Source organism: Trachurus japonicus, chromosome 21, assembly GCF_045865225.1.
Source record: "Trachurus japonicus isolate A0001 chromosome 21, Traja_1.0".
NCBI lineage: Eukaryota > Metazoa > Chordata > Actinopteri > Carangiformes > Carangidae > Trachurus > Trachurus japonicus.
In genome coordinates, this window is record NC_140927.1 from 28808479 (window position 1) to 28820904 (window position 12426).

General features: G+C 40.7%; 1 protein-coding gene across 3 annotated transcripts in view; it reads right to left on the bottom strand.

Moving 5' to 3' along the window:
* Window positions 1–3612: 3612 nt before the first annotated feature.
* lrch1 (leucine-rich repeats and calponin homology (CH) domain containing 1) overlaps window positions 3613–12426 on the bottom strand; it is a 102847-nt gene continuing 94033 nt past the window's right edge. Inside the window, exon 18 of one of the 3 annotated variants that reach the window (XM_085764416.1) lies at window positions 3613–4048. In XM_085764416.1, coding sequence (XP_085620542.1) covers window positions 3923–4048 — 126 coding nt within the window. In that variant the 3' untranslated portion in view covers window positions 3613–3922. The remainder of the gene's footprint in view (window positions 4049–12426) is intronic. The other 2 variants (XM_085764418.1, XM_085764415.1) reach the window with 2 other exon arrangements.

Genomic DNA, 12426 nt, shown 5'->3' on the forward strand with positions numbered 1-12426 from the left:
GAAATACATCTATATGATACTGATATTGATCATCTATATTATTCAGCAACTGATAAATGAAGACTTAAAGTCGAGTGTTTGATGGTGAAATATACAGTACAGGAAGAAATAGTGAAATAAACACTTTTTTTTTTTTTGCACAAATATGAATTTAACAACAGGAAGTCCTTGTGATCAATAAAATGTACATTTAAATAATTTCATCACAAGAGAGAGAAAAAAAGTCTTTCTTGTTTTGGCAACTGTGAAATCCAGTGGAAGCATTTTTAATTTATTTCATTTTAAATTTTCATTTCACTGCTGAATCTTTAAGTAGCTCAAGCTTTGGATACCAAGCTGCATCGTATGTACAGGAAGACAAACTCATTCATACAGACACACAAACAAACCACAGAGAGAGTTGTTTCTTTTTTTCTTTTTAAAGGAGCAGGAAGTGAATCTGTGACACCACCTGGATCAGTGTGTTCACATTTTACTTTTAGTTTTCTGGCACTTTGGGAGACAAAATATCATAAATCATAAAATGAATCACTGATAGAAGTTTAACCATTTATCTGCTGAAGTAGAAATGACTTGGACTTGTTGGCATCACTGAGGTAATACTGATATAAAAGAGTTTGTGTCACATTTTTAGTTTATCTGCAAAAGTTTATGAAGTCTAATTAAAAATATCTAAAAAAAAAAGTAAAAAAGGAAACTTTATAAAATCTAATAAAATATCTTACTCTTCCCCTGTGACCTGTTCAGGGATAAACTCACATTTTTTTTGGTTTGACTAATTTCCCAGAATAAACTGGGCGGGTGCAAAATGGCTTCAGAGGAACCAAACACACACAGATGTGAATAGTTTCACTATTAATCATTTTGAAACTACAACAGATGTCGATGATCTGAAATTTAACTTCAGTCCAGCAGAAGAGAATGAGTTTCTGCTCATCTGAACTCAGTGCTTCATGATGCAGGTGGTGACATGTCGTGGTTTAGTCTCATTTTGTAGAAGGAATATTTCACCTCTCTGTTTTTTAGGAGGTGTTGTTTTAGGCTGTGTTGTTTTAGGCCTCATTGTGTTTAATCTTAGTTTTTATTCTTTTTATTCGATTCCCGCCTCCTCCTCCAGCTGTCTGTATTTTAAAGGGAACACACCAAAAAACATCCAAATACCTCCATGCTGCTCGTATGTAATGTCCGTCTTGTATTGAAGCCCCGGAATGCAAAATTGTAGCGAAAAAAATTAAATAAGTCTATATTTCAAGCTTGTTTTGTAGTGAAAGCTCCTCTTCCCGGTTCGTCAAATTTGGACGAACTGGGAAGAGGAGCTTCGAGAAGCTTCCGCTACAAAACAAGCTTGAAATATAGACTTATTTAATTTTTTTCGGGACAATTTCGCATTTCGGGGCTTCAATACAAGACGGACATTACATATGAGCAGCATGGAGGTATTTGGATGTTTTTTGGTGTGTCTTTTTGTTATGAAGACAGTTGGTATCCATTTGCAACCGTTATATGGACATGCACTGCTATGCCGAGACCCCCTGTAACTCAGAGAAGCCACAGAGGACTCTGAAACTTCTCCCAGCCCTTAGTCCACATGAGGGTGAGTAGATAATGAGTGAAATTTCAATTTTGGGTGAACTATCCCTTTAAGTGTTTTAAGTTCAGCTCAGAGCTGTGATTCACTGTGGTCACCAGCAGAGGGCGACAAAGCTTAAGAGTTAATTTCTGGTTTCTGCCCCTTTAAACGTCTCCTTTTGGTTTGGTCCAGGTCTGCATCTCTCACACACACACACGCACACACACACACGCACACACACACACACACACACACACACACAGTTGATGCAGCAGGCCTGTGGACTGAAGCATCAACAGTGCAGTAAAATCCAAACCCGCTCTGAGTCACAGAGTCTCTGGGACTCGAACGCTCGTCGTGTGTTAAAAACAAAGTCACCGCACCACATGGTCACTTCATCAACGCCGTGTTTCTCAGCAGCTGTTATGTAATGCCACTGTGTTCCGAACAACTGCAATGCATCATGGGAGCAGCTCCGTATGCGTCACAGCAGCACAGACTCAGAAACCCATCTCGTCTCATCCAGATGTTTTTTTCTCAAGAAGTCGGTTCTGAACACGGCTACAGTGAGTCGGTTTTCACGTGGCTGTGTTGCATTGTGGGTAATGTAGTCAAAAAGAAGAAGAAACCTGAATCTGCTGATGTCAGTTTTAGTTTCTATTGAACTCCATCAGGCTGCTGAGGTTTCACTGACGCTGATGAAGGTTCAGGAACCTGCTGAGTCATGTTTAACTTTTTCAGTTTTTCAGTGACTTTGTTTTTTTGTTTTTTTTTCCACTAACGAGCAAAAACCGCATCCCGTATAAAAAACAACTCGTCCAAAGAGAAGAGTTGAACCAGACGAGTGACTCAGAGCGGGTTCAGGCTCCAACATTTAGAAAAAAAAAACAAAAAACACAATTATACCTAAAATATATTAGAGAAAATATTGTCGGGATCTGAGCGACAGCCCAAACACCTGATTTCAGCTTCTCTTTATATTATAAATATCTTTATGTTTAAATACAAAGTGTGGTTAAAAGTCGACTCTATGTTTTAAGACTTTTGGTTTTTATTCTCTTCAGGGAACTGAGAGCGTCACTAAACACTCACACAGTCACACGCCACCTGAAACCTCAGTAGGAAGAAAAATCTATAATCAATTATCTGCTCTGTAAAAATCACAGACTCTTAATTCAGATAAAAAAAAAAAAAATGGATTATGGATGACAGAGTATCAGAGCCACAGCTTCATAAGACATGATTGGTTACGATGAATATATGGAATATAATGAGAATAAAGAAAAACATGTAAAAAACTAAAGATATTTTGACACTATAGTTGTAGCTTCAGGGCAGATTGAGTCATTAATTAAGTAATTAGGAGCAAAAAAAGTCAGAATTTTACAAGAATCAAACCAAATCTGTAAGTCAAGTAAAATTAAAACTTCTAATTAATTTCTTCCCTAATGAAATCATGATTAAATCTCAAAATATTGTGCTTTTTCACTTTGTCTCTGAGACGAATCAATTCGCTCACAATTACAACTTTATTCCCAAACTATTTCATTTTCTCCAGAACTTTGTCAGATTACTGATGAATTAATAATAAAAATTGAACTGTTTTTTTTTTGTGGCTTTCTGTTCACATGTGGGTCACAGTTTATTAAAAGTTTTATTATTTGTCCAATTGATTCACTCGACTGGTCTTAAGTTATTTATACTATTAAGCAACAGAAACCTTTGGCTTTTCACAATAAAAGCTGGCATTATTTTGAAATTCAAAAAAACAAACAAAAAACACTTAAATCACTAAAGATTGAGTGATTCTGTGGGACTGTTAGTTAGTTCATTACTGTAAGATCAAAAACCTGTGATCCGATTACCTAAATTAACACAATGGACCACACTTTTAAGAGATTTTAAAACAGATTTCCCTCCGCCCTCGTCTCTGTGGCTCTGACACTGTGTCGTCTTGTTTTGGTACCAACCAGTGTAAAAAAAATAAAAAATAAAAATAAAAAACCAAACAATCAAAAAACAAAAAATAACAAAGTGTTGTTGTGTTGATGCCCTTCAGTTTGGTTTTGTCTGGTCTGGTTTTCACTCACACCTGAAACTGATAGAAAGCTCCTCCCTCCCTCCCTCCCTCGTCTGATTCATCAGTAACTAACTCCCCTCGGACCCTCAGTTCCCCTCACACCTGGAAATAGAAGAAAACACTGACGGGGGTTCGGTGCGGTGCGGTTCGGTTCGGTTCGGTGCAGTGCGGTTCGGCGGGTTGAGTTGTGCGGTGGCGTCCGGCGTCTTGGTCCAGGCGTGCGTCTGTTGTTGTAGCTACGTGTCAGTTAGTGGAAGCTCCGCCCCCTTCGCTCACGTCAGCAGGGTGAGTTTGGAGGAGGAGGGGGAGGGGGCCTCGTCCACCAGCGCCTGCACCGTGATGCCGACCTTCACCAGACCCTTCTCCTCCAGGATGTGGTGGGGGAGACACAGCTTGTCCTGGAGGAGGAGGAGGAGGAGGAGGAGGAGGAGGAGGAGGAGGAGGAGGAGGAGGAGGAGGAGGAAGAAGAGGAACAAGAGCAGCCAAACACAGGATTTAGTCACGATGCTTTGAAATGTTCAGATGTTCACAGAGAGTGGTGGGTTCGATCCAGGAAATTACTACTTCCCCTCGCTCCTGCCTCCTTCACTCCCTCACTTTCCCAAACTTACTATCAATAGTTGTCAGAGAAATATGTCATTTAAACCAGACCCGGTCTATAACCAGGTTGTATACTACAACAGCCCAGTACGAGCAGGAAAAAGATTAAAGGAGCAGCTCAACATTTATTGGAGAAATAAACGTATCTTCTGTCAGACATCTGTTTAAAGCAGAAGTAAGCGGAATATTTGTTTTAATGTCTTAATCTTTCAACGGCAATCACTTATATAGAGTGTTTGGTCTGAAACACGGGTCTGTCAGTCACTCTGCTCTGCTGTAAGCCGAAGAGAAAACTTTCCTTGTATCCTACAACCTTTATCCAATGAGGAGAGAGAACGGCATAAAGGGGCGGTCCTCTCTGTGTGTTCAGCCAAGGGATGCGCGTGAATGTGGTGACGTAGGGACGAGGGCGGGGACTGCTAACTCCATCGGCTGACAAGAAGTTAGCCAAAACGACCGGATTGCTTACTTCTGCTTTAACTCATTGAGTGCCAACCACGTAATTTCTCGTTTTTCGTTCCCATGCGTTGAGTGCCAAAAACGAAATTTTTCGTTTTTTGCTTTTTTTTTAAATTATGAAAATAGACACTTTAATACACATTATATGTAAATTTGGGGACTCTACGACGAGGAGAACTGAAATAGATGACGATCAAAGTCACATGACAGCTCATGATCTGGAAGTTTTTATCATCTCAGCTTCTGCAAACGGAGTTCTGCATGTGGATGCAGCAGCTGCTCCGCTGCTGCTCCGCTCTCACCCGCGAGGCTGCAGCAGCTCGGAGCAGAACCAGGAAGCTCTCAGCCCACTGTCCCGCCCGGTCTTCATCTGGAGCAACACCGTGTCCTCCCCAAAGTCCTCCCGCGGTAAAATCTGATGGTCTCTGGGTCAAAGCAGACCGGCACCACCGACCCGTACCACAGACGGACCGCGACCACCGGTGGGACCGGTGTTCGCGAGCCGCTGTGGCCGGCAGAGCCTCACGTTCCGCGGCGAGAGGCTGTGACACGGCACGGTGCGTCTGTGTTATTGTTGTTTAGTGGCGCCCCCCCCGCCCCCGATGGTGGTTTTGTGAATAGAACAACAATTGTTGTGTATATTTATCTTATACGAGCCCTTTGATCCAGAAATGCGAGTGTCTGAAGAGCGACAGGCACAAACAGAGCACCTTTCATAAAAGACGCTCTATCTCCTTTTCTAGAAAAAAAGGAGGGATTTTGGTGAAACCCAGCCATGTTTAGCTTGACTTTTCTCAGGAACGGAGGCACGTAGAAACAAACGGTTTGTGGCCATTTGAAGGATAAAGTTAAACCTTTCAAATGAGCTACAGTATGTGTTGGTGGCAATAATATAGAATACACTATGGCTCTAAAATAAAAAGTCAAATATGGTCTAATTTGCCGGTACACTTGACTAAAACTTTGGAAAGGAGCGCGGCACTCAATGAGTTAATATGAAACTGGAGAAAGGAGACAGTTAGCCTAGCTTAGCTTAGCATAAAGACAGGAAGTGGCTGCCAAGATTTGTGTAAATTACAAACCATCTGTGTGAAATTTAATGATAATTGTTGTATGAAGCAGACGACCTAAAATAATATGACCTCAATACATATGTGACTTTTTATATTTATATCACTTTTGTTAATGTGGTGTTAAACACTGCCACTTTTGTTATATCACTTAAAAAAAAACTACAAAATATTAGCAGTGCAGCGATTTCTTAAAAAAATATTTTTTGGTTTGTTGGAAAATGTTTGTATATTAAGAAAAAAAGACAAAATGAAGACGTCTGAACCTGAAGAAGCTGCAGACGAAGCTTTAGGTTCACTGACTTGAAGAAGTTTGAGTCTCTCTGTTATTAAAACACAGAGTCGTGTGTTGGACTACTTCCTGGCTCCTCTGGCCTCATACTTAACTAACAAAGATTGTGTAGATCTTCTAAATAAAAAAAACAAAAAAACATAAAGTCCACTTCCTCACAGTTCAAATAGTTTCCTCTGACTTCCTGTTGAGACTCAATAACCTCGACCTTAACAACAACAACAACGACACTGTTGAGCAGACGACGTGCCTGAACCTCATTTATTACCTCCGACTTTCACACAGTCAAATATCATACACAGGTCTGAAAAAGACACACACACAAAGGAAGTCCACTCACATCAGCAATCAATCAATCACTGTCAATCGAGTCATTTAACTGCTCAGATTAATTCAAACAATATGAATAAAGGAAGATGAACAACTGAAACAATCACACTCACACACGTGTGTCACAGAAGAACTGAACATTGGATGACGTTCATAAATACGAAGCGCCAGTGAACGCATCATTCAGTTTCTGTGAGTTAGTCCAACAACCAATCAATCAGCTGCCAGGCAACATTAAGAAATTATGTTTTTTTTAGTTGCAGTGGGAACAGGAAGTACCTATGGAAGCCCAAAAGGGACAAGTGGAAAAAAAAAACCCATAACATATTCTGGTGATCGATCAGGTTTGAGCTAATAATGCCACTTTACTTCAATCTGTGCTAATATGGTGTTCTTACTGTAGCGCTGTCATGACAACAGGGATACTTAATCCCTTATGAATATGAACAGTTTTGCTAAGATAAGATAAAAGGAGACACTGCAGGTGAATATAGGGTAAAAAATTTAAATAACAGATATCACCATGAAACTTCCCAAGTTTATCACTTACATTAAAGGATAATTTCCGTTTTTTACAACCTGGACCTTATTTCTAGCATAAAATACGATCATTTTACTCACCCAGACAACTTTGGTGTCATTTGGAGTTGTTTTGACGAAATTAGCCCCAGTGGAGCGGCGCGTATATCCGTATAATGCGAGAACACGCAATGCAGCCTCTAAATAACACATTATCCGCCGCAAAACTTGTTCATTTCGCCAATATTTTGTTATGATACACTAGTGCTATTCCCCTCCGAGCCCGTGGTGGCATGTTATCAACATCCGGGGTCTCTAGGTTGACCTACTAACTAACCTCTTATCTGGATGATGTCATCTCCGACCGCTGCCCAGCGCGGCTAACTTGCTACGGCTAATGCTATGGTTCGTTTCTGCGTGTTTCTGACTTGTCAGAACAAAATGAGCAGCTGGATGAAGTTCAGCTTCCACAGGCTTCCTCTCCGCAGCCTGGACTCACTAAAGATCTGGCTAGTTGAGCTAAAAATGGACCTGAATGCCGAAGCGGAATGATTATTATCAGAATGAGCCGGGCGGCGCTCAGAGATGACATCATCCAGGTCAGAGGTCAGTAGGTCAACCTACAGACCCTGGATGTTGATAACATGCCACCACGGGCTCGGAGGGGAATAGCACTAGTGTATCATAACAAAATATTGGTGAAATGAACAAGTTTTGCGGCGGATAATGTGTTATTTAGAGGCTGCATTGCGTGCCCCGTGCTCTCGCATTATACGGATATACGCGCCGCTCCACTGGGGCTAATTTCGTCAAAACAACTCCAAATGACACCAAAGTTGTCTGGGTGAGTAAAATGATCGTATTTTATGCTAGAAATAAGGTCCAGGTTGTAAAAAACGGAAATTATCCTTTAAGACAAATATTTTTTGTATTACAACTTTTGTCAAATTTTATGTTTAAATATGTATATGAGGCAATATCTGATGAAATATGTGCTAATTTGCATACACTTCCAGAACCGAAATCTGAAAAATGGATAAAGCCCCTTTCGAAATTCTTGTTTTATTTTGTTAGAGTCAGAGGTTTTTACAGAGGTGATTTTGGATATCTCTTTTTATCACTCTGTAAATGAGAAAATACTGTCACCAGCCCTAAAAAAAAAAATCTAATTTCGCCATGTTTTTAGGAATAAAATGTTGAGAAGTGCAATCAGAGTGAGATGCTTCTTCTTCATCAGTCCCTCAGAGGAAAGTTGAAGATTAGCGCCAATAAAAAGATTAAAGTAGTAATTTATTGTAGTTTTTTGGTTGAAACTGTTTATTATTTCCCAACTGTCCCTCTGGGCTTCCATACATCTCCACAATCCTTAGTTTTTTAGTTCCTCTCATGTATAAACAGAGCTACAATGCTAATCCTCTAGGTATCAAACCTCTTATATTAAGAAGACTAATATTCAGCTAACGTCATAAACTCCTCTGGTGTCTGTAGCCCTTCAGATAATCTCCAGAAACAGTCACATTGCATATCAGGATACAGCCGAGTTTGATGATGTCAATTAAAGAGAAGTTTAAATTTCATAAATTCATCATAAATAAATAAAATCAACATCTTTTCAAGACAGTACAGTCAACTTTTAAATAATTAAACACAAATAAACATGTGATGGAGTCAAATGATCAATAACTACTGAAATATGGCTTCCGTTTACTCTTTATAATCACAACTTGGAAAACAAATACTGTTTGTGCAGCTCCATAGTGACGAGTCACTGAACGCATCATTCAGGGATCATGTGCTTATGCAGTTTAATGACTTTTAAATTATGGCGACCAGCGTGAAGACACAACCTCCACTGACACAAACCCAACTCCAGTCTCTATCTGTGCAGGAACCATCTGATGGTCAGAGTTTAATATTTGTGGAATGAAAATGTTCTTATTTGGTTTTTCTGAACAAAAATGTCGTAGGAGGTTTCAGCAGCAACATCTGGAAACGTCTGACTGCGATCCTGAAACTATGACACGATGACTCAGCCGACATGTTTATTTTCTGTCTGAGTTAAAGAGATAAATTTGGATGAAAACAGAATAATTAAATTTAGATTTTTAATGGGGCTGATATTGGAGGATTTACTATCGTTATTGTGCATTTTGCATTATTTTTCTTAAAAACAGTGACCTGATCTTGTTCCAAACAAACAAAACTTAAAGTTTCCTTTATGTCTGGAGACTATGGTTTGTAGATCAGAGCATCTCTGTCACATCATATCACCAGTGCAAAGCAATGTTGTGACACATTTTACTACTGCAGCTCCTGTGATGTGGACATTGTGCTTGTCTTGCTAAAGCCTGTCGTCCACTAGACCTCCAGCAACCTCCCTTCCCATGAACCAGTCTGCCACCCAGTCATCCCATTAAGCTCTCCCTGCTTCCCTTGCCTATCAGAAGCTTCCTCCTTCAGCCGTTGTTAACATTTCCATGTTTCTGACATTCTCTGTTGTAAACTGTTTTCTTGTCTGTAACAACATCCATTGCACGTCTGCCCGTCCTGGGTGAAGGATCCCTCCTCTGTTGCTCACCCTGAGGTTTCTCTGATTTTTCCCTGTGAGAAGGGCAGTCAGTGTGAGGGTCTAAGGGCAGAGGATGTTATGATGCCATGTAAGCCCTTTGAGACAAACTGTTTGTAAAAACTGCCTATACAAATAAAATTGCCTTGCCTTGCCTGGAGCCACCTAAATATGGCCCGACCGATCAATCTGCTGTTTATAGCCAACAGGGAATAATCGTTTATCGGCCAAAAGTTGAATGATGGAGGAAAGAACTTGATACCACAGGACGTCAGAGAGGCGCATTTCAAGTCATGTTTTACCAGTGACTTCTATTGCGTTGCTTCATCCACCTACCCGTTAGATAGATGTTGTAAACAGACTTGTCTTTTTGCTTTATTACTTTATTTCTCAGAGCTTAACTTAGTTTTTGCACATCATTTGTACCTTGAAAAGCTGTATATTAGAGGGGCTTGTGATGTTATATCATTGTTTTTCATATGCTGCTTGGCTGCACGTAATAATGTTTGACAATAAAAGTATTTGAAAACAGTAAAATGCCTTGCCTTCAATTCATATCTTTGTTACAAGTGTTTGAACTATATTTAAGGGGCCATAACAGCTATTTGTTTTAATTTTTTTTTGAAATTTTTTTTTTGTAAAAATGTAATCGGTTAACTTAATTTTCGACATCAGCAAAAGCTCCATATCGGTCTGGCCCTACAATTAAAGCTGCAGATACTTTTCAACAACAGGTTTGTGTAGAAAAACCAAATTAAATGGCTGAACTGATTCATGTGATGTAAATAACTGTCGGTGGTACCAGGTGAGTTTCTGTCATTTTGTCAGTCGAAGGTGAGAAACCAGAAAATATTTTTAAACATCAGAGGAGCGGCTCGTCATCCCTACACGCCCCCTAGTGTCGATGTGTATATTAAACCTTGCTGCGCACAGCAGACGCTGCAAATAGACTAAAGACATGCGACCAACCATCATGTGCACATGAATATGTAGTTAAATGAAAGTTTATCCGTCTTTAGTCAAAATATTATTGTCTCCTCTGTAGCACCGAGCTACAACTGTGCACCACACACTGTCTTCACTTCATGTTGCATTAATAATCTGATCACAGCCACTGATTGGGCTTCTTCAGGCGGGAGGTGTAAATACAGAAACACCCTTTTATCTGGTTTCTCCGTTTTTTTGGACGTAAGTCAGTGATTTAGTTAAACTGAGGAGAAGAGTTTTAGAAGTTCACAAAACAAAGGTCTGGACTGAATCTACAGTTGGATTGAAAACCCCTCTGAGTCCTGAACAGACGTGACGTCGCTGCTGTACGACCTCAGGTGACCTGCTGCTTCCACTCGTCCTGCTTCTGTTAAGAGTTTTCAATGTCACTTTATTGCAAAGACCCAAAAACTCGTCTGGTGTGAGCTGATTGTTTCCAAACGGGCGAGAAGAAGAAGTAGAAGTAGAAGAAGAAGAAGGAAATCAAACATGGAGAAGAAGGTGAGGAGGAGAGGTGTCGGCTCATGCTGAGGCTGCATTCACGTCACATGGGAGGGGTGGAGGATTCTGGTTAGAGCATGTTTTACTGCTCTAACATGGGGAAATGAAAATGTCATAAGTGTCATTAGTTTTTTGAAAATACTTTTGTGTTTTGTGTAAAATGTAACTCTGATGAGTTCACAGGAATGTTTTATTTTATAGTAACAGTCACATGTCCTTTGTCCACTGAAAGCATCGCTGCTCGATGTAACTAACCCATAGTTGCAGCGAAGAGTATCTTATTTCTTACATGCAACAATTCAGAGGAAAGAAGTTAAAAAAGATGGTTGTTCATTTTCAACTAAATTTAGTTGAACCAACGTTAGGTAAGAAAAAAAAACCAGCTGCAGTTCCTCTCCTGACCACTAGAGTGAGTCTCCAACAGCGAGTCAGTCTTCATAGACTCCCACGTTAAAATGTTCTGTAACTGTACAGCAGAAATAAATATTTATTTTGTTTTACAGCCTGGAACAGAAACAGGTTTGGTCTCTACAGGTCATTTCCTGTCTGTTCACACCAAAAGCTTCCAAAGCTTCAAAAACGCCGGATGTCATTCATTTTCAATGAGAGCCCAGTGATCTGAGCTACCAAAGCGTCGACTGCCGCCAGCCGCGTTTCATAAGCGTCCAACACATCCAAAGCATCCAAAGCGTCCGAAGCGTCACCAGACGAGAAGTTGAGTCTCGGTTAACTTTATGATAATTAGCTATGACGTGATTCGGCGACAACCAGTCAGAATCAAGGGGGCAGTTGTCGTTCTGAGAAGTGAAGCTCACTTCCGCGTTCAAAAAGCTGCAATCCCCTGGGCTGTCGCTGGGGGCTGGCTCCAGAAGGGAGCAACTCCAATTGAGCCCCATGTTAAAATAGCCGATTTTACAGCTTTAAAAAACATATTTACAGCCTGGTACATTTCATTTTTTTGGTCTCAACCGATAGTTTCTACCCCCGCACACACTCTGAGGGGGGTGAATTTTTTTTAAACTCTACCGTTTTACTGTTATTAGGTTTAAAGTTCTGGCCAATTAGGGCGCAGAACCGTTGAGTGACAGGTCCGGCGACCGCTGCTACGAGGCCAGTGGGCGGGTTCTCGGCCGGCCAACGGCCGCACCGCTCCAAATATGGCAAGTAGAATCCAACATGGCGCGGCTCAAACCCCCGTAGTAGCGGCACAAAACAGACTCCCCCAAACCAATGGGTGACGTCACGGATGCTACGTCCATTCTTTTTACAGTCTATGGTCAGAATAGAGGTGTCCTTCCATGTGTCCTGCTCCTTCAAATGACCAGCGCGATCGAACTTTGACGTCAGTCACATGAAGAGCGACCAAAGCCGCTACAAATATTTTGCCGCTTTGGAAGCTGTCTTGTCTGAAGTGCATTCTCGGGCGACTTTGCCTCTTTGGAAGCTTTTGGT